Genomic DNA, 21,459 nt, shown 5'->3' on the forward strand with positions numbered 1-21,459 from the left:
CTGGCATCTAGTGGATGGAGGCCAGGGACACTGCTCAACATCCTACAATACCCGAGACAGTTCTCCAGACAAAGAATTGTTGGGTCCCCAGAGTCAATAGTGCAAGGTTGAGAAACCCTGTATTAGAACATTGGTCTGTGACCACAGGGACCCTTGAGTCCTCAAGACCCTGTGCGATTGCTAGAGCAAACCATGAATTCAAGAAAAACTCACTTGTCATCATATTTCTTTCCACAGCTGAGCTCTGTCCAGAAGGCCCAGTTACAGCGGCTGGAGGCAGCAAGACCCCGTGGGCCGGGGAGCGGGGACCGAGGCCCAGTGCCGAGGATGGCCAGGCAGCAGCCACCGCCCTGGGTCCATGCAGCCTTCCTCTTCTCCCTGCTCAGCCTCAGCACAGCCATCGAGATCCCTATGGATCGTGAGTCCTGCTCTGTCCTCTTTTATTCCCTTGGTTTAGGGCAGAGGGGTTGGAAGGTCGGGGAGGTCAGGGTGGGCGAGTGAAGACCATTCAAAGAAGGTTGGGTCCAGGGGGAGCAGTGGCTTCTGGATGCAGAGCTGGGTTTCCCTCCAAAGGATCAATGCAGGTCACCTCCTACTTGGGAACATGAGGCCTGAAGTTGCCGTGTCGTCTCTCAGGGCTGTGGCCGCACTGATGGCTGCCCAGAGCCTGGTGAGCGGGACTAGAGGCAGCAGAGTGTTCAGATGTCTGAGGGTCGCTCGAGAGAATTCTTCCCTCCGGGTCACTCGAGAGAGTTCTTCCCTCCATGCCCCACCCCCCACCCCCCGCCACCGCCCTCCGCGGTCTTGACTTAAGCATCTAAGTAGAGCTTCCGGGGCCCAAGCAGTGCAGACAGCTCTTCTTTGCCTTTCTCCTCTCTCCAGGTCCTTTTGGCTGAAGTGATGAGGAGGACAGATGGCCTGGGGAGGGTTGGGAAGGAGATTATTCTTGCAAAAGACCAGAGCTAAATGAGACATTAAAATAGAGCCCCTTTATAACGTCACTGTGGGAGAGCCAGGCATTGATTCCTTCTGTTTGTTTTCAACTTCCCCATGGTAAAGTGGGAAAGTGAAACCCATGACATCTGTTTCCCATGGTGGTGGTGGCAGGGACCTTATTTGGCCATCGGGATCTTAAAGCACAGCTTACAATGCTGATCTAACAGCCGCCTCATCACCACCAGTCACATCTGTTGTTACCTTCGTAAATGGCCCATTGACGGCAGCCATGCTCTTTAGCCCTGCGTTTGGGCATGTACCATTTTTGCCCCAACTCTGGCAGTTCTGACGCTTCTGCCAGGATTCTTGGCATCCCGGTGCTGTGACGTGGACACACTGGGACTAGATGGGACCCACATGATGCCAACGTTGACTTGGGCTCTCTCCATGTGACAGGTGTCTGGGGAGGGGTGGGGCATGAGAGAGCCTCCCACAAGTCCCCATGGAGCTCTCCAAAGCCAAAGCCACCCCCCGGGGCCTGGAACCAGCACAGCCATGAGAAAAGGAGCCCGGTATCTCGGCTGCCCCTCCCCCACTTCACCAGGAATAGCTTCCCAGAGGAGTGGGTGCTTCTGGATGCAAGAAGGCCAGTAGGAACTTTAAGTTGGACCCGAAGCAAGATGGACAAGGGCCCGCTGCCCTCCTGATGTCCCCAAGTGTGTGTGCGTGTGTGTGTGTGTGTGTGTGTGTGTGTGTGTGTGTGTGTGTACAGGCACGCACAGGGAGGAGGGGGAGGGGAGTGATGAAGGGGACTGTTTCCATGGAGACCATCTGCACTGCTGGCTCAAGGATGGTTTCTCATTAACAGTCCCAGGCAGACAATCTAATACGGAGCATGATAAGGCCACGTCCCTGGAGAGGAGGGGGGTGCGGCGGAAATTGGGTTACGAGGAAAGTGGTGAAGGCTCATTTCTCTTCCGCCACTTCTCCTCACTCCCTCACCTGTCCCTTTGATCCCTGGGGGCTAGAGGACAAGGGGTTCCTGTAAGGCGAACCTGCAGACAGATGGCTCTGGCATCTGCATTAGGAATCTGGAGATCTAAAGCTCAGCAGCCCCCAGGGCAGGACCTACACCCCCCTGCAGTCAGTGTGTATGGAGTACTGGCCATGGGGCAGAGGGCTGCCAGGACCCTGACCTCCCACCTCAGTGTCCTTGAGGAGGGGCTGAAGGACCCCTTCCCCTGTGTGTTCATGGGAACTCAGGTCCCTGCGTGCTCAGGGTCACACCGCAAAGGTGTGATGGACTCATGGGAAGAACCCAGGTCTCTCAACTTCCCGTCTGGTCTAGAACATGCCACACCCCTACCTCTGGGAATCCTGCCTCCTTTTAGTTCCTCATGGAACTCATCAGAACAGCAGCTGCCATGTTCTTGATAGAGTGCTAAGTGGCATTTAGGCATCATCTCTCGCAACTCTCACAGCTAATCCACGAAGGGGGCATTTCCTTGGCTGACAGGTTAGACATCTGAGGTGCAGAGAAAGAAAGCTGTTTTCCGCAGCTCCTAGTGGCAGGGCCAGGATATGCCCTGTGCCCTGAGCTTTGTCGGTGGGAAACTGGTGTTGCGGGCGACTGGGAGCCTCACACATACTTGGCCTCCCTGGGTACAGCAGGCACAGCGACCACAGCGACATCTCCAGAGTGACAAGAGCGAGGCGAGCACTTCAGAGCACCCCCACTAGCCGGGGCAGAGACCCCCTCCCCACCACCTCCAGCCAGGATTTCCCCTCCTTGTGGGCCCCGCATGACAGACGCCTCCCGTGTCTTCCATCTCACCCAGGAAGCCCATCCTTCCATCTCGCCCTGGGCTGAGGCCAGTGGAATGGGCTGGGGAACGATCAGCCCGTTCTCCCCTCCTCCCACGGCTTTATCAAGATGTTATTGACATAGATGTCACTTTAAGGTGTGCAGTGATTTCAGGCACAGACACAGTATAAAATCATCACCATGGTAGGGTTAGTTAACACATCTATCCCCTCACACACTTTTGGTGTGTGTGTGGTAATAACGTCTAAGATCTGTTAACAACTTTCAGGTGTATAGCACAGTATAGTGAATTACAGTGGCCATTACTGTACGTCAGATCCCTAGAACTTATCCGTCTCAGAGCTGAACGTCTATACCCCTTGACCAACATCTCCAGCTTCCCCCACACCCAGCCCCTGGCAACCACCATCCTCCTGTCGGTTTCTTTTGAGTTTGACTTTCTGAGATTCTCCATCTAAGTGAGAACATACAGTATTGCTCTTTCTCAGTCTGACTTATTCCACTTGACATAACAACCTCCTGGTCCATTGGTGTTGTCACAAAAGGCAGGAGAGGTCGCTGCACCCCATATTCATGCAGGGTTATTCACAACGGCCAGTGGGAATAACCTCAGATCAGACACTCCTCCCTTCCTCTGTGTCTTGGCTGGGAGGGGCTGAGGGGCTCAGGCCAGATGTTCTCCCGCCTGGTGTGCCCTCCCCTTTGGTGGCAGGGGGCATCATCTGTGCCTTGAGATGGGGGCGCTGCTTCTGCCCTGGGGAGCTGGGGCACAGCGGGCTTCCTGGAACAGACCCCTTGGGCCGGGTTACAGATACAATCCCTCACTGAACACTCGGCCTCCCACTCCCACTGCTCTGCCAGCGGAGTCACACGCGCTCCCACCCTCTGTACCCCGAGGAGAACAGTGTGACCTTTGGAAAAAGCAAAGGGTCACCCCATCCACCAGAGTGATGTTTGCCAAAAAAGTGAGTCTGCTGGCCGCCTGCCCCTCTGTCTCCCTGTCCCCATCAAGGAGCTCGGCATTTTTCTCCTGGGAACCCACAGAGGAGGGTAGTAGTGTAGGAGGGACATTTCCTCCTCATTGTCATCCCAATAGTGCTGCGGGATGGCCTCACACACACACACACACACACACACGTGCATGCACTCACACACACACACACACTCCAAGGGATGGGTACCAGGGGTGGTCGATATCCGAGCCAGGGAAAGAAAAGAGGTTCATGAATAAAGAAATCTTGTAGGAGTTCCCTGGTGGCCTAGTGATTAAGGATTCAGCGTTGTCACTTCTATGGCTGGAGTTCAGTCCCTGGCCTGGGAATTTCCACATGCTGTGGGCACGGCCAAAAAGAAAAAAACCTCGCAGACTGGACAGGCATCTGCCTCACCCCCTGCAGAGCCCATTGGAAGACTTTCCCTTCCCCTTGGAAGCCAAGAGAGCAAATTCATTTTCCACTCGACATTGTCATCCAGCGAGTTCCATAGAAGGAGGGAACGGCAGGTGCTGTGACATAGGGGACGAGGGCGTTCACAGGACTAGCTGGATCGCCCTTGTCCCTAGGCAGTCTGTCTCCTCTGTCTTCTATGTGGTGGCATGTCTTCCAGGTTGATCGTGTCCCTGTAAAAAATCCCTTGGTAGCAATGGTCATGACAGCCGATGTCATTACCTCTTGAGGCAGGGTGTTTCTCCATGGGATCTTGGCCTGATCTCAGTGTGGGGCTGGGGACAGCATCCTGAGGGTCCCCCAAGCTCTGTCCAAAGTTTCAAGGAGAACAGAGTGCCAGGGCTCCATCTGGCCAGCTCACCTCTCTGGCCAAGGATGGATTTGTAAAAAGAGCTCCCAGCCAGGCAGTGGGAGAGACTGTCCTCATTCCAATGCTGCAACGAACGTGCTGTGTGACCTGAGATGCCCTTGCAAGAATCTGAGATTCCCTTGGAGTTCCCATCGTGGCTCAGTGGTTAACGAATCTGACTAGGAACCATGAGGTTGTGGGTTCGATCCCTGGCCTCGCTCAGTGGATTGAGGATCCGGCGTTGCCATGAGCTGTGGTGTAGGTCGCAGATGCAGCTTGGATCCGGATTTGCTGTGGCTCTGGTGTAGGCTGGTGGCTACAGCTTCGATTCGATCCCTAGCCTGGGAACCTCCATGTGCCACAGGAGCAGCACTAGAAAAGGCAAAAAGACAAAAAAAAAAAAAAGAATCTGAGATTCCCTGGGCAGCGTCTAGGGCTCTTTCCATTGCACCAGCCTTTGACTATATCAAAGAGAAGCTTGAAGCCCATGTAGACAAAGCAGACCCTTTGTCAGACTTAATATCTAGGGCAAAGTCAGAGCCACCAACTGGGTATTAGGAGGTGCCAACTGTGTCTTAAGATGAAGAAACCAGAGGCTTGGACTGGTGGCCAGAGGGGTACCTCAGGGCCCGTCCTGCTGCTCCTGTCAGTGGCCCCTTCCCCCCATATCCCCCTCTCTGCCCAACCCCACTGGCTCCCTGGAATTACCTTTCTTGGGCCCTGGCAGGAGAAGCATTCTGGCAGGATGAAGATGCTATAGTGGGGAGCTCCATGGAGGAGGTGTCCAGAAACCATAGATTTCTGCTCTTTCCCTGGATTTTCTCCCCTTTTTGTTTCCTGCCAAGCCTGCCCCAGACAAATGGTAAAGCGGATACGTTTTCTGTTCAGTACTCAAGCGGGCCACACAAGCCCTGGCCCACTGGAAGAAAACTGTGACCCTTACTCTCAAGACTGTCACTTACTGGCAATGTGTGTAGCAGGGCATTTGTCCCTGCCAACCTCTACCTCCCCTCTCTGTCCCTCTCTCTTCTGGCTCCTCTTGCCTCCCTTGGTCCTCTCGTAACTCTACTTTCTCCAGGCTGCCCCCTCTCTGAGCCCCTAAACTCCTCTTGTATGTCTCACTGTGACCAAGTCAGCTTTAAGGTCACCGTGGCTCACCAGTAGCTTTCCCCCAAGAAGCACTCACAAATTTTAACTAAGCTCTTCTCCCCACAAAGCACATACCCTTTAGAACCTCTAAAACCAGAGTTCCCGTTGTGGCTCAGTGTGTTAAGAAACCAACATAGTGTCCATGAGAATGTGGGCTCGATCCCTGGCCTCGCTCAGTGGGTTAAGGATCTGGCATTGCCACAAGTGGTGGCGTAGGTCTGAAGTTTTCATGGCTGTGGCGTAGGCTGGCAGCTGCAACTCCGATTTGACCCCTAGCTGGGGAACTTCCATATGTGGCAGGTGCGGCTGTAAAAAGGAGAAACACACAAACAAAAAAACCTCTACAACCTTTTGGTCCACAGGAGTCCCTGCTGTGGCACAGTGGGTTAAGAATCTGGCTGCAGTGCCTTGGGTCACTGTGGAGACACGGGTTCAGTCCTTAGCCTGGGATCTTCCATATGCTGCAGGTGCAACCATTGAGAAAAAAAAAAAAAAAGTGTGGACCAACAGCATCACCTAGCTTCTTGTCAGAAATGTAGAATTGGGAGTTCCCGTTGTGGCTCAGTAGAAATGAACCTGACTAGTATCCATGAGGAGGTGAGTTCAATTCCTGGCCTCTCTTGGTGGGCTAAGGATCCAGCATTGCTGTGAGTTGTGGTGTAGGTCACAGACACAGCTCAGATCCTGCGTTGCTGTGGCTGCGGTGCAGCTCTAATTTGACCCCTAGCTAGGAACTTCCACGTGCCTCACAGGTGGCCCTAAAAAACAAAAAACAAAACAAAGCAAATGCAGAATCTCAGACCCTATCCAGAGCTACTGAGTCAGAAGCTGCATTTTGACCAGATCCCCTGGGTGATTCACATGCTTATCAAAATGTGAGAAGCCCAAACCCTAAACACACACACACCTGTACACAAGCACATGCATATCTCATGTCAGGGCTGGGGGACATTTGTGTCACCGGTCCCTTTACCCCTTTGTAAAAAGCACAGAAAGGAGTGGCGGGCTCTGCTTTCGGAGGCAGGGTTTCCATAGAAGTACCTTGCTATGTACTTCTGCTGCAAGCAAGCAATGATAATTCATCTGTCCCTCGGGTTTTCCAAAGGATAAACCAGGAGGAGATGGTGTGGAGAGAACATGCTTTCAGGTGTGAAAGAGAAAAAGGAGCAGGGAGTTCCCGTCGAATCTAACTAGGAACGAATCTAACTAGGAACCATGAGGTTGTGCGTTCGATCCCTGGCCTTGCTCAGTGGGTTGAGGATCCAGCGTTGCAGTGAGCTGTGGTGTAGGCCGCAGACATGGCTTGAATCCCGCGTTGCTGTGGCTCTGGCATAGGCCAGGGGCCCTAAAAAGACAAAAGACAAAAAAAAAAAAAAAAAGAAGGGGGAGGCATGAGGCCTGTTGACCTGGCTGGCCTCCTGCCTTCACCCTCTAGCAGTGGTTCAAACCCACTCCTTCCCTGGCCTCCCCCAGCCTCACCCTCACCCTTTGGCCAAGGAGCCTGCTTTCCTCCAGAGTATCTGGAAGTGACAGGTGGCCCCTTCAGAGCCTGGCCTCTACTGAGCAGCATTGCCTCTTCTGATGTGGGGCTTCCCTGAAGATGTCTTCATTTGTCAGCAGCTGGTCTTTCCGCTCGACTGTGAGGTCTGGTCTTGGGAGGAGGCTTCGCCGTCTCCCCGGAGCACCTGCTCGGTCTGGCCCCACCCCTGCTTGGCTCTTCCACTGAGCCAGGCCACTGGGAGGAGAGAGCCACACAGAGTGCCCTCCCCAGGCCCGCCTCCCCCTCCCCCTGCATGCTGGGGCCTGAGGCCACCTGGGCGGTCAGTCATGTCCCATAACCGATAACTGATGTCTTCTTTTCTTCCTCTCACAATGCTAACCCATCGGAACTAACAGCAAGCATTCAGAATGAGCGTAAGTCCCCGGTGCCTGTCTGCACTTGTGCCTCTGGGAGGTTGGAGGGCAGCGAGGAGGGGTGGGAGACAGGGGGGCTAGTGGCTCCTCCACCCTGCCGGGGGGTCTGCTTGACACAGAGCCCTGTAGTGAGGTCCCTACCACAGGGGAGGGAAGAGGCTCACCCGAGCATCCCATTGATGGGAAAGGCAGAGAAGCAGCAAGGCTGCTGCTCCCCCAGCCTCCAGGGGAGAACTTTGGAGCTGAGGACTACAAGCCAGAAGAACGGGCTCCTTGGCTACAGACAAGTGCCTGGGAAGGTCCCTGGGAACTAAAGTGTCTTTCAGCTCCTTTCTCACCAGTTTGGCCAGCTGCTGACCCTCCAGGCATCACTAGATTCATGGCCACTAGGTTCTAGAAATTGAGCTACTTTGGGTTCTTTTATTCATTTAACAAACATTTATCAAGAACTCCTGTATGCGAGGCATTGTACTAAACATTGGAATATAAGACTGGGTAAAACAAAAGCCTGGCCTTAAGTTTCTCATAAAGATACTATAAGATCTTGGAATTCCTGTCATGGCTCAGCAGTTAACAAACCCAACTAGCATCCATGAGGACGCAGGTTCGATTCCTGGCCTCGCCCAGTGGGTTAAGGATCCAGTGTTGCCGTGAGCTATGGTGTAGGTCACAGATGCGTCTCAGATCGTGCGTTGCTGTGGCTCTGACGTAGGCCAGCAGCTACAGCTCTGATTCAACCCCTAGCCTGGGAACTTCCATATGCCGCAGGTGTGGCCCTAAAGAGACAAAAAGACAAAAAAAAAAAAAAGCTCTTAAAGGAATTCTTCTTATGCTTAGTCTTTAACACCCCCTTCCTGCCACCCTGTTAAAGGAGCTGGGTCTCTAGAACGGGGCACTCTTCACCCCCTGCTTGCCTGCTTGTCTGTGTGGCCCCTGAAGCTGTGAATTTTGGCCTTTCCCCAAGTTGGGGACCCGGGCAGGTCCCTGCAGCCCTGACTATCCACTGTGTGCTGTTGCAGTGTCCCAGCCCCCGACCATCACCAAGCAGTCGGTGAAGGACCACATCGTGGATCCCCGTGATAACATCTTGATTGAGTGTGAAGCAAAGGGGAACCCTGCCCCCAGGTGAGTGCGTGGCAGGTAAATCCAAGCTGGGTGCAGGGAAAGGGGCCCTCAAAGAGTGTTTAAATTGTCCTCTTCCCCCAAGGCTGATGATAGTTGTGGCAGTTTTCAAATTAAATATATCCATTCAAAAAATGTCCATCATGGGAGTTCCCATTGTGGCTCAGTGGTTAAGAACCTGACACAGTGTCCCTGAGGATCCGGTTCCATCCTGGCCTTGCTCAGTGGGTTAAGGTTCCGGCGTTGCCTCAAGCTATGGTGTAGGTGGAAGATGCGGCTTGGATCCTGAGTTACTGTGGCTGTGGTGTAGGCCTAGGCTGGCAGCTCCGATTTGACTCCCAGCCCGGGAACGTCCATATGCCTCGGGTGCGGCCCTAAGAAGAAAACAAAAAGAAAAGCAAAAAAGGTGCATCAGGCATCCACTAGGCAGAAGGTACAATTTGGGTAAATAGGAAATTTAGCTGATGAGGAAACTAGGGGCCAGAAACCTTAACTGGCTTAAGTTCACACCAAAAAGCCAGGACCAGATATGAAGGGTTCCGACTTTGAATATAACATTCTTCCTGCTGCCTGTGTTCCCATCATCCACCCCACGCTTCGCTTGTAGGAAGTTCTTCTTCCTAGCTAACTTGAGTCTTTCTGTCTGAGCTGGTCGCTGCTTATTCATGTGCATCTCAGGATCACATGAGCTGCAGGTCTGCTGTAACAGGCTCTGTGTTAGATCTTGTTCCTCGCATTGTTCAACCACCACTGTCTTTCGGGGAAGGACCCATGGCCTTGGGAAGAGAAGCGAAATGGAGACGCTGAGAGGTGAAATGCTCAATCCCAGGGCTCCGATGCCCCAGGCTAGGTTCGTTTCTCACGAGTGATAAGCATGGGTGAGGAGGATGAGCTGCCCATCCACCACCTGCAAAGCAGCATCCACAGGCCGGAGCTTTCAGGCGCTTCATGCTGGATGCAGACCCAGACGGGACAGGACCCCATGTAGGGTGTGTCTGTCGGCAGGAGAAATGAGGCAGGGTGGAGCCTCAGGTGTGTGGTCCCCCACTTCTGCCTCCCACCCCGAGTGTGCCTGAGATGGTCGAGCCCAGAGCTGTGAGCCTAGGAACAAGCAGGGCCTCTCTTGCCCATGATCACGGGTCACGCAGGGCATCGGTGATCTTGCTCCTTAGGTTTGCTCTTTCTCCCATAGTCTTTTGCGGGCACAATGACTCTGACACTGAGCGGCCAGTGCTGCTCCTACCTCTTTTAAGATTAGGTCCTGAGGGAAGTTCCTGTTGCAGCGCAGTGGAAACGAACCCGACTAGTATCCATGAGGGTGTGGGTTCGATCCCTGGTCTTGCTCAGTGAGTCAAGGATCCGGCATTGCTGTGAGCTGTGGTGTAGGTGGTAGACGCGGCTCTGATCTGGCGTTGCTGTGGCTGTGGCGTAGGCAGGCAATTGTAGCTCCGATTTGCCCCCTAGCCTGGGAACCTCCATATGCCGCAGGTAGGTCCTGGGGAGCTGCAGATAACACGTCCCCCCCCCCCCCACCCACGCACACACCTCCCCTTCCCTGGGGAAGCAGAGAGATGTTCCAGTGTCTTCACCCCAGGGCTCAGTTTTATTAAGGCTGCTTTTCCTTTCATAGCTGTTCCTCCTGGGCCATAATGTATAGCCGTGGTTTTATAATCTACATCCACTGATCAGGAACGTAGAAAACCTGGGCCATTTCGCTTTGGCTTTAAGGAATAAGGACACAGGAGGGGCAGAGCTGGCCCCCTGCTGTGTTTGGGTTGGGTTGGGTTGGGTTGGGTATAGGAATTTGGGTTTGCATTCCTGGTGGGAGGTAGGTGGGGAATGCTTGGGGGTGGAAGGAGCAGCTGACTCTGGATTTTAAAAAATCAAAATCCCTGCCTACTCCTCCCAAAGAACACAGTCCCCCCGGGCTCCTTGGTGTCTGTCCCTTAGAGCCATGACTCCCAGCCTGGGTTGGGTAAAACTGCTTATATCAGCTGCCTGCTCCAAAGATTCACCTGGGTGGGACCCAGGACGTGGCATTTTATCAGGCATCCTGGCAGGTTCTGCTGCTCAGCCAGAGCTGGGCCCCATCAGCCTGGAGGGGTGGTTGTGGGCCTGAGTCAGAGACTAGGGTCCTGAGATGCTAGCCTGGAGCTCAAGGTCTGGAGCCCCGACCCTACTACTCTTCATTGTCCCTGACCGCCTCCTCCCATGAACCACCCCCCAATGTTGTCCACAGCTTCCACTGGACTCGCAACAGCAGGTTCTTCAACATCGCCAAGGACCCCCGGGTGTCGATGAGGAGGAGATCTGGGACCCTGGTGATCGACTTCCGCAGCGGCGGGCGGCCAGAGGAATATGAGGGGGAGTACCAGTGCTTCGCCCGCAACAAATTTGGCACAGCCCTGTCCAATAGGATCCGCCTGCAGGTGTCCAGTGAGTGCGTGGGGCGGGGCCAGGATGCCCTGCTCCAGGGCCAGTGGAGGGTGGATCCAGAAGGGCTGACCCCCCCCTTGACTCCGTGCATGTCCTGCTGGCTGTTCTGCTTCTGAATAGAGTGCAACCCCCTCCCCCAACTCAAAAAGATTCCTGGGAAAGGACACTTCCAAACCAGTCTTGAACACCTTCACTAGCCACTCTGGGCACAGAGCGGGGAAGAAGAGGAGCCTTTAAAGATATACATGCTGTACAGCAGAAAAAAAAAATTGTAATGGGGAAATAACTATTAAAAATAATAATAATAAAACATTCCTAGATTAAAAAAAAAAAAGATATGCAGCCGTTCAGACAAAAGGCCTTGCTTCTCCCGCCCTTCAAGGGCTGTGCCTCACTTGGTCTCAAGGGCCCTGTCCTGTTCTTGAGTCCCCATTGTTCTCCCATTTCCTCTTCTCTTTGCCCTCCTTTCCTGCCAGCCTGTAGCCCTGCTCCTTGCCCCAGGCCAGCCCTCACTGCATCCTCCTTGGTCTGTTTCTCCCCAGAATCTCCCCTGTGGCCCAAGGAAAACCTAGACCCTGTCGTGGTTCAAGAAGGTGCTCCTTTGACGCTCCAGTGCAACCCTCCACCTGGACTTCCATCTCCAGTCATCTTCTGGATGAGCAGCTGTAAGTCTTGGGGACCTGGTGTTTTATTTCTGTATTAATCTTAGGAGGCGTTCCATGGGGAGGCATCTTCCCAGGGCTAGAAGACCTTGGCTCGTGAGAAGTAGATAGGAGGTGGCCATGTGGCTGAGAGCACCGGCTTTGCAGAAAGAGGTTGCTGGGGCTCACTTTTTAGCCCAGCTGCTCTTAGCTGTGTGACCTTGAGCAGGTTGCTTAACTTCTCTGGGCCTCAGTTTACACTTCTGGAAAAAAATAGAGCTGATAATTGTACTTATCTAATAGAATTATTGTAAGGATAAATGAGTTAATACCTCCAAAGGGCTTATAACAGGGCCAGACACACAGCAAGTGCCTGGTATATTTGTGATGATAAAGAAAAGAAAGAGCAAAAGGAATGGGACTTGGAGAGAAACTGGTTTTCAGTCGGCCAACGGAAGGCAGGTTGAGACCAAGCCTGCTCTTTTAATCTTTGGTCCATCTGGATTTCCTCTGATTCCCTCTTCTTGGAGGATGGGAGATTTGAGAATGAAACTTTTGATGGAGTGATGGGGAGACTGGGTGTTCAGAGCAGGGGGACAGAGTACCATCCTTCAGAGCTTGTCCTGGCTCGGTCTTGGACAGAGGCTCACTTCACTGCCCTGGACCACTGTTTCTTGCTGTGTTTTCAATCAAAATAAGGTGGGGGGGGGTGCATTATGAAGATGGATAGAGGACTGCTTGCTGCCTGAGCATCTCCCTGGCTTCCTTCCTCCCTCATTTCCGGAATGCCTCCTGTCCCCTTCTTCTCTGCCTATCCATCCACCCATCAATCTTTGGTTCCCCCTCCCTGCCTTTCACCCATCTTCTGTCTGTCTCTGAACTCTTATTAATCTGCTTCTAAAGGAGGCTGCTTTCAGTTGTTTGGTGAGGTGAGGAGGGCTTTGTGCTCCATCGTTGTCCCTCCCTTGTCTCGTCATTTGTGGGGAGAGTGGCCTGGCCACAGGTTGGAGGGTTGGTGTGTTAGCCAACAGTTCGGACTCTTCTCTCTCAAGCCCCGCATGACACTTATCACCAATCTGTGTCTGTGCTACATCCCGAGCAAATCTCATGACCTTCCTCTTTCCTTCTTCTCTGCCATCTCCCCAGCATGACCACCATCAACTTTCCCCTGGGTTACAATAATCATCCATACCTGGCCTCCCTGGGGTTTTTTTTTGTTTTGTTTTTTGGTTTTGCTTTTTTAGGGTCACACCTGCAGCATATGGACATTCCCAGGCAAAGGGTTGAATCAGAGCTACAGCTGCCAGCCTGTGCCACAACCACAGCAACACCAGATCTGAGCCGTGTCTGTGACCTTGCATGGAAGCTCACAGCAATGCTGGATCCTTAACCCACTGAGTGAGGCCAAGGATTGAACCTGCATCCTCATGGATACTAGCTGGGTTTGTTTCCTCTGAGCCACAACAGGAACTCCCCCTGTTCTCTCTATAAAAGTAAATCTGATTCATTCATTCATATGCTCAAAGTCCTTCATTTCCTCCTCGTCACCTCTGATAAAGTCCAGAGTCCTTTCCCTGGGACATAGCTCTCTTCCTGATCTGGTCCTGTCTGAGTCTCCATCCGTTCCCCTACCCCCTCATCCCTCCCCACCCTCCCTCCCCTGCTCAGGCTGTGGTCCTTACCTTTAGCATGCACTGTTCCTACTGTTGCTAGCTTTCCTTTCTCTTCTCCCTGGTAAATGTCATGCGGCCTTTAAGCCTCAGCTCAACCCCCAGAATGGACTGGGTGCTCCTTCTCTCAGCTCACCCCCTTCTTACCTGGGGCTTCTCACTCGCCTCACTGCATTGCATTTAAATGCTGTCTCTTCTGCTAGACCACAGGCACTTTGAAGGCAGGAACTGTCTTTCTTATTCATCTCTCCACAGGGCCTAGTGTGGTGCCTGACACATAGTAGGCCTACCAGGAACTCTTTGATAAATGATTTGAAAAGCTGACTGCCCATTATTGGAAAGTAGGCATCATTCACATTTAAGAAATGCTCTAAGAAATGGTGACTCAAGAGGTAAAAAGCAAGGACCTCCTGTTTAGCACAGGGAACTACATTCAGTAATCTCGTAATAACCTATAATTGGAAAGAATCTGAAAAAGAACATATGTATAAATTAATATGTATACATGTACCTATGTATACGTACACATGAAAGAACATATACACATATATGTATATGTAAAATATATGTATATTCTTTTCAGATTCTTTTATATATGTACAACTGAAACTATATACCTGAAACTAACACAACATTGTAAAAATTAATTAATTAATTGATTAAAACCACTTTTTAAGAGAAAAAAACGGCAACTTGAGAAACAGTTTTCAGGGATAAAAAGGAAATACCTATGAGTAGTCAGCCTTATTAGGTATATTCTTACAAACCTAACAGCCTAGAAATCTGAGTATTTGATTTTATACCTGATGTGGTGCTTGAAAAAATATAATGTAGTCAGCATTCTCAGCCACTCCTAGGATGTTGTTATTTAATTCTAAAAAGTACGCATTTTCAGAGTTCCCATCGTGGCTCTGCGGTAAACGAACCAGTATCCATGAGGACCTGGGTTTGATCCCTGGCCCCGCTCAGTGGGTTAAGGATCCGGTGTTGCCATGAGCTGTTGGTGTAGGTCACAGACGTGGCTCGGATCCCGCGTTGCTGTGGCTCTGGTGTAGGCTGGCAGTCATAGCTTCCTTCGATTCGACCCCTACCCTGGGAACCTCCATATGCCACGGGTGCGGCCCTAAAAAGACAAAAAAAAAAAAGTGCACATTTTCATATTTTAACCTCTCTTAAAATTGGGAGGTATCCTAAAACGGATGGTGTGCGTTGTTGATTGGTATAGATCTTACAGTTATAATTGGCGGTGCTTTTCTCATTCTCGGGGGTGGGTGGAGGTTTAAAAAATCAGCCAGGTGAATTTGACTCCCAACTTGCGGAGCATCTGGAGAATTGTGTTTCCTCCCTCTGGACCTGGAGCGAGTCAGATCTTTTGTGGCATGAACAGGAGATAGAAAAGCGTGGTCATAGAGCCTGGGCCTGGGGGGCAGGCAAGTCTACATTGAAATCCTACTCTCTCTTCCCTCCCGCTCTTGCAACCCAGATCATGTTAAATCCTCTGCTTTCTTATCTTTAAAATGTGAATAAGCCCTGCCTCCGAGTTGAGAGGATGAAATCAAGGTCAAGCTCTTGGCCCCCACCTGCCCCTCTGGAGGTGCTCAGTTGCCAGAAGTCCGATGGTTTTTATTGCTGTTGCCGTTACTGCTCACCTCCCACTGTACCTCTGCTTCCTTATAGCCATGGAGCCCATCACCCAAGACAAGCGTGTCTCCCAGGGCCATAATGGAGACCTGTATTTCTCCAATGTGATGCTGCAGGATATGCAGACGGACTACAGCTGCAATGCCCGCTTCCACTTCACCCATACCATCCAGCAGAAGAACCCCTTCAACCTCAAAGTTCTCACCAGTAAGTGCAAGCCCCTTCCCCGGGGCTGGGAGCCGGGGCTGGGGGCAGCAGCCCGCTGAGCCCGAGCAGCCCCAGGCACCTGGGTCTGGGAGGAGCCTTGTCCATGAGGCTGACCTAGAAATCCTTCCAGCTCATTGTGTCTGAACGACTTTAACAGCATCTCTTGATTCTGGAGCCTTGAGTTAAACTCGGTCTTACTCTAAGCCAGTGCCTCTCAAACTTTGGTGGAAGCAGAATCACCTGGAGAACCTGGCATCCACACCTAAGCCCAGGCCTCTCCTGCCTGGCAGTCCTGGGCCTCTTTGGGCTTCATGTGTTCTCTGGGTGTTATAGAGCACGCCAGAATTTGAGAGGCATTACTGTAAGCAGTCATCTGGCATTTCTCTCATGTTTATTTCCAGTTATTATTTGGTTATCTTTATTTCTAGAATAAAGCAATACCATAGAGGGTGTTCCCTTCGTGGCTCAGCAGTCAACAAAACTAACTAAGATCCATGAGGATTCCGGTTCAATCCCTGGCCTCGCTCAGTGGGTTAAGGATCCAACATTGCCATGAGCTATGGTGTAGGTCGCAGACACGGCTCGGATCCCACATTGCCATGGCTGTGGCGTAAGCTGGCAGCTGTAGCTCTGATTCAACCCCTGGCCTGGGATCCTCCATATGCTGTGAGTGCGGCCCTAAAAAGAAAACAAAAAAACAAAAAAACAAAAACAAACAAACAAAAAAACACAGCTTAGAATATCCAAAATAGTGAGTACAGCAAGATGAATTGTATTTGATTCTGTAATAAGTATATGCCGGACCATATGGACTCGCTGTGTTTGCAAGTTGCAAGTTTATGTTGCAGTTTTATTTGTTTTCATTTTTATTCCCTGATTCTGTTTGGCTGCCACCAGAGTGAATCAGCATTTCTTGACCCATTCTAGCATCGGTGGCCCCTTACTAGGAGAGAGAGAGACACTTCTTGCCAGGGACCAGCTGGCCTGCAAGTTTGGCTACAAAGTCCTCAGCCTGCTCAGGACACTGAAAGTGACTATATTAGTTTATACTGTGGCTTAACTTGCCTTCCGTAGAAAAGCCCTCCTGCCCCCAACCTTCATCTGACTCAGCCGTGAATGGTGTTTTCAATACCATGGACAGAGGCAGTGGGGGCTGGCAAGCAGAGGGCCCCATGCCAGAGTTGCCCATTTCCACTGATCGAAGAAAAAGAGGCTGAGCTCAGACTTCCTGGAGTCCCTCGATGGGTGGTTGATGATGCCTCCTGGGTGGGTGTAGGAGGTGAGGGAGAAGAGGGGGTGAGCTCACCCCTCACTCGGGACAGGTAGGCTCTTCTCTCCGTACCAGGCCCTGCCTGTGATGGGAACCAGGGGTGCTCAAAGCCAGCCCAGCCCCACACCCAGTTTCTACTGTGGTAGCCGAGTGAGAAGGAGCTTCCCTCCTGGTGCGAATTTTTTCCTTCCTTTCTCTTCATGTTCTTCCCTTTTTTTATTCGCTTCCTTCTTCTCTTGTTCTGCCTCTTTTTCTCTCTCTCTTTCCTTCCTTCCTTCCTCCTTTCCCCCTGCCATCTTTCTCTCTTTGAACGCATTTCACCCTCCTCTAAGCCTGGCCCTCGTGCCTCTGCAGCTCCCCACACCCTGCACTGAGCTGCCCATACTCCGATAGCCAACAGGATGGCCGGCAACCCAGGGACCAGCCCCGCATGTTCCTGGCAGGGTTGCCCAGTTTCAGCTTGCTTGCTGCCTTCTCCCTGGTGTTCTTATTCTGGCCCCAGGCCCCCAGAGGACCCCTGAGAAGAAAGTTGGGTTGTCTGAGGTGTCGCCCCAGTGCAGGGGTGACTATCTGCCAGCTGGCTGAGCTGGGCAGGACAGTGTGGTCTGCCCAGGACCTCAGAGTGGCCTCCAGAGCCAGGACAGAGCAGGCAGTGTTGGGAGTGGGAAGGGCAGGAACATTAAGGCCAAGATGCCTCCTGGACAGCCTTCGGTGCCATCGCCTGGATCCCTCTCTCCCAGGCTGGGTGATGCTCGAAGTCTGCCTCCTGTTTGGGGACCAAGTCATGTGAGCATCTGCAGTCCTGGCAGAGGCCCTTACTGTCACATGGCATAGAAGCAGGGAGCCAGAGGTGGTGAAGAGCCTTCCTCTGGAGAATGAAGCCGTTAGAGCAACAACATTTAGAAGTTGGACTCTCCGGAGACATCATTTTCTCCACCAGAGTAGATAAGGGATGTTTGTTTCTGCTTCATTTCTGGAAGCCCTACTCCACTGAAAACTCCTTCCTCCAAAAGCTGAGACGTCCCCTGGGTGATGGGAACAGAACCCTGTCAGCTTCCGGGAGTTCTCCCAGGGGCAGCGTTGGCTGGGAGCAAGTCCTGGGCATCCGAGCCAGCCCAGAATTGGGCACAGTTGCTTAAAATAGCTCAGTTGTGCTCTCTCTACTTTCCTGCCTGGAAAGGACACAAGCTTTTTCTTGTACCTTCAGAACCAGGTCTGGGGGTGGAAGGCAGAACAGACAAGTGGGGACAGCTTCAAAGACTGTTCTCACCAGGGGGGGTTCTATCACAGGCTGCCCATTGGGGAAGAAATAAATCTATCACAGCCTCTTTTTTTAAAAAAAATTACTGACTTTAAAGGAAGGACACAAAGGCATCTAATACAAAATACCGGGCAATGTAAAATCATTTTAAAATTTGGCTTGGGGATGCCATCAGAGACAAACAGTGAAGTCAGAATAACAAAGAGATGCCTGTCCCACTTTGTCCTTACCTCACGGGCACCAGGTCCCCCACAGGGCCTTCTGCCCCAAGAGGCAACCTTGGTGAGGAAGGCAGGCTGCCCCTGAGGAAGACAGTGGAGCTCTAACCCTGCTTCCTTCTAATGGCTATGGTCTAAATGACCTTCTTAGAGGAATCAGAAAGTCTCCCTCAGTTTCTTAAATGTGCTCCAGAATTCACAAGCTGTGAGGTCAGTTCTGAGCTTGGTCCCTTCTATTGCACCTGGTGGCGTGGGGGGCATGAAGCAAGGGCCCTGTCACCTGTGCATGCCGCTGTCCTGCAGAAAGCAGAGAAACGCTGCCTCCGAGGTCCAGTGGCTGCCTCCCCTCCCTCTTTGCCACCCTTCCTCTCTCTGCAGATCACTTCCCATCTTTAGCTCCAGATAAGCCCAAGCCAACTTCCCAAACACAGGCTAGGTCTTTTACAACACACTTCATTTTATTTTATTTTATTTTATTTGGCCACACCCACAGCATGTGGAAGTTCCTGGGCCAGGGATCAAACCCGTATCACAGCAGCACCTCCAGCCACAGCATTGACAATGCCAGATCCTTAGCTACTAGGTCACCAGCACACCCCATTTTAAAGGATGGTTCTGAATAATGAAGCTCCTTCTTCCCGGATATTAAGCAAATTTGGGATGCAGCGCAATGCGGGTCCCAGAAAAGAGCTCGCATCACCCCGCCAGGAGTTGTAACAGTATTTGATCCATCTTCAAATATGCAAATGTTCTGGCGGCACCTCATTCCTCAGGCTCTTGGGCTCGGTCCAGGCTTCTCAGGGCCACCTGCTTGGCATCTAGTCTGCTGTTCCAGTCCCCACCCACTGTTGTTGCCGTTAAGACTTGAACCTAGGAGTTCCCATCGTGGCTCAGTGGTTAACAAATCCGACTAGGAACCACGAGATAGCGGGTTCGATCCCTGGACTTGCTCAGTGGGTTAAGGATCCAGCGTTGCCGTGAGCTGTGGTGTAGGTTGCAGACTCGGCTCGGGTCCTGCGTTGCTGTGGCTCTGGCATAGGCTGGAGGCTACAGCTCCGATTCGACCCCTAGCCTGGGAACCTCCATATGCCACAGGAGCGGCCCAAGAAATGGCAAAAAAAGAAAAGACAAAACTTGAACCTAGTCGCTGGAAGGGGATGGTAGTAGGAGAATGAAAAACTACTGAAGGATGTTGACCTGATTATGTGCTCTATTCCGAAATGACTTTTTCACTGAAGATTAAATGCCCAAAGGTTTCAGTTACCTAATATTGGAGCCCAGACCACCAATCTTGTTCCTAAAGGAATGTCTTTATCCCAAGCTAGTCTGGAGATCTCTGAACCTCTAGCTTAGTCAGCAGGCCCTGTTCTAAATGTAGACCTCACGGCTCACACACTCTCTGTGTTCTGTCCCAGACTCCCTTTCTAATCCGAAAAGGTGACCCTCAGCCTAGCTCTCCCCACCTGTCTGGACCACTCCTAGCCTCCTCAGAAGGAGGCCTTTCAGAGTTCCCTTTGTGGTTCCGCAGTTAACAAACCCGACTTGGATCCGTGAGGTTTTCGGTTCGATCCCTGGCTTCACTCAGTGGGTTAAGGATCTGGCATTGCCGTGAGCTGTGGTGTAGGTCACAGACGCAGCTCAGATGCCGAGTTCCTGTGACTGTGGCGTAGGCCGGCAGCTACAGCTCCGATTCGAGGTATAGCCAGGGAGCCTCCATATGCCGTGAGTGCAGCCCTAAAAAGCAAAAAAAAAAAAAAAAGGCCTTTCTGCCAAGTCACATCTCAGAGACCACCAGGCACTCACCTGGTCAGGTGGGAGGATGCTTATTGCTGGTAGCACACGATTGCTGGGCGCTGCCAAGGGTCCCTCTGTCCCACCCTGTTGCTGACGTGTTACTTTCTGTCTTCTCCCCCTCATTTACCTCCCACTCCTTGCAAGTTGGCTTCTGCTCGGGTAGGGTTTGCCTCCTGCCCCCGGGCTCACTAACATTCCTTTTTCTTTAGCCACCCCAGGAGCTGGCCTGATCCAGAGTCCTGGGACCTGGGGATCTGGCCGGGAAGGAGTTGTTCAAATTGCTACGGGATACCACTAATTTTTATCTCATTTGTTTGAAAACGTAATCGGAACCAAGCAATTAAAGATCAAGCCTAATTTCTTTATTAAAAAAAAAAGAAACTTATTATTGCCTTCTTTTGCAGGATTTAACATTTTCGTCCCTTTCGGGGGCTGTTTTGTGTTGCTTTTTCTTCACCAAGCAGATTTCGTTTCCCACATATGCTGTGTGTTTCCTTTGCCAAAGACCACTGGTGCTCCCCAGTTGTTTTGTGGCTTTGCATTTCTGTTGTTGCCTCCCGTTTATGCCTCCATGACCTTGTCGTGGTCCCTGTTTGCTCACCCTCTTTTGTTTATTGCAGACCACCCCTATAATGACTCGTCCTTAAGAAACCACCCTGACATGTACAGTGGTGAGTCGCTGTGGTAACCTTGGGAGTAACCTTGCCTGTCCTAACCCCAGTTTGCCTAACTTGACTGATACCGCGTCATTAACGCGTGCTCGGTGCCAGGTCTGCCGGTTGGCCAGGTCAGGGTACCAAGGCGCCACCTCCAGAACGCTGCTCACTGGGAGGAAGGCGGCCAGTGTGGGAGGTGGAAGTGGCCCACGTGGTGTGACCTCCTGGAATGTGCCAGCCTCCAGTTGTGAGTTCTGCACACGTTGGTCATGCCAGGGTAGGACTTCAAAAGAGCTTCTTGCAGGGGTCAGTTGAAGCTTAGGAATCAGTGGTGGATGGATGGAGAACATCTCAGGACAGGGCCGTTCCCACAGTCAGGAGGAAACAGGAAGTCTCGTTCCTCTTAATGGTTTAAAGGGCACAGAAAGCTTTGGAGTGCGTGTTTAGCTGACTTTTAAGTGTCCAGATATGCATGGCCCGTGTTGCGCTCTAGCCTTTGTTACCAGGGGTACCATTTCACAGATCGCACTTTCCTTTCAAATCCGCCTGGGAAGTAGGAGGAAGAGTCTAGCTCTGAGTTCTCCTTCAAGGTAAGTTTCAATAAAGCTGAACCATCCATTGCAATCACCTGGGTCTCTTTCCTCTGGGAGTGCACACAAGACTCCAGTGCCCACCCATCCGCACATTTGCAAGTCATGGAACATTTTCCATGAGGCATATTTCTAACTCATCACACAACTGGTTCCTCAAGCTGATTAGTCGTGTAATTGGCTGTTTCCACACCTGAGCTACCCCCAGCCATGGCTCAAGAATGTCTTATTTTCCTTGAGCAACTAAAGGAATCATCATTTGCTGGCTCCGGAGAGGCAGCTGGTCCCCATCAGCAGTGATGCCTCGGAAGCTGAGGCTGCAGGTCCCCAGGGAA

The 21,459-nt window shown here is 51.9% G+C and overlaps 1 protein-coding gene across 4 annotated transcripts in view; it reads left to right on the forward strand.

Annotated features, from left to right (window-relative positions):
- Positions 1-237: 237 nt before the first annotated feature.
- The window catches only part of NFASC (neurofascin), an 80,973-nt gene continuing 59,751 nt past the window's right edge, over positions 238-21,459 (forward strand). For 2 of the 4 annotated variants that reach the window (XM_047753283.1, XM_047753282.1), the window contains exons 1-6: positions 243-418; positions 7,601-7,618; positions 8,638-8,743; positions 10,980-11,176; positions 11,719-11,841; positions 15,165-15,335. In XM_047753283.1, coding sequence (XP_047609239.1) covers positions 328-418; positions 7,601-7,618; positions 8,638-8,743; positions 10,980-11,176; positions 11,719-11,841; positions 15,165-15,335 — 706 coding nt within the window. In that variant the 5' untranslated portion in view covers positions 243-327. Of the gene's footprint in view, positions 419-7,600; positions 7,619-8,637; positions 8,744-10,979; positions 11,177-11,718; positions 11,842-15,164; positions 15,336-21,459 lie in introns of all 4 variants that reach the window. The other 2 variants (XM_047753281.1, XM_047753284.1) reach the window with 2 other exon arrangements.

This window comes from Phacochoerus africanus, chromosome 11 (genome assembly GCF_016906955.1).
Source record: "Phacochoerus africanus isolate WHEZ1 chromosome 11, ROS_Pafr_v1, whole genome shotgun sequence".
NCBI lineage: Eukaryota > Metazoa > Chordata > Mammalia > Artiodactyla > Suidae > Phacochoerus > Phacochoerus africanus.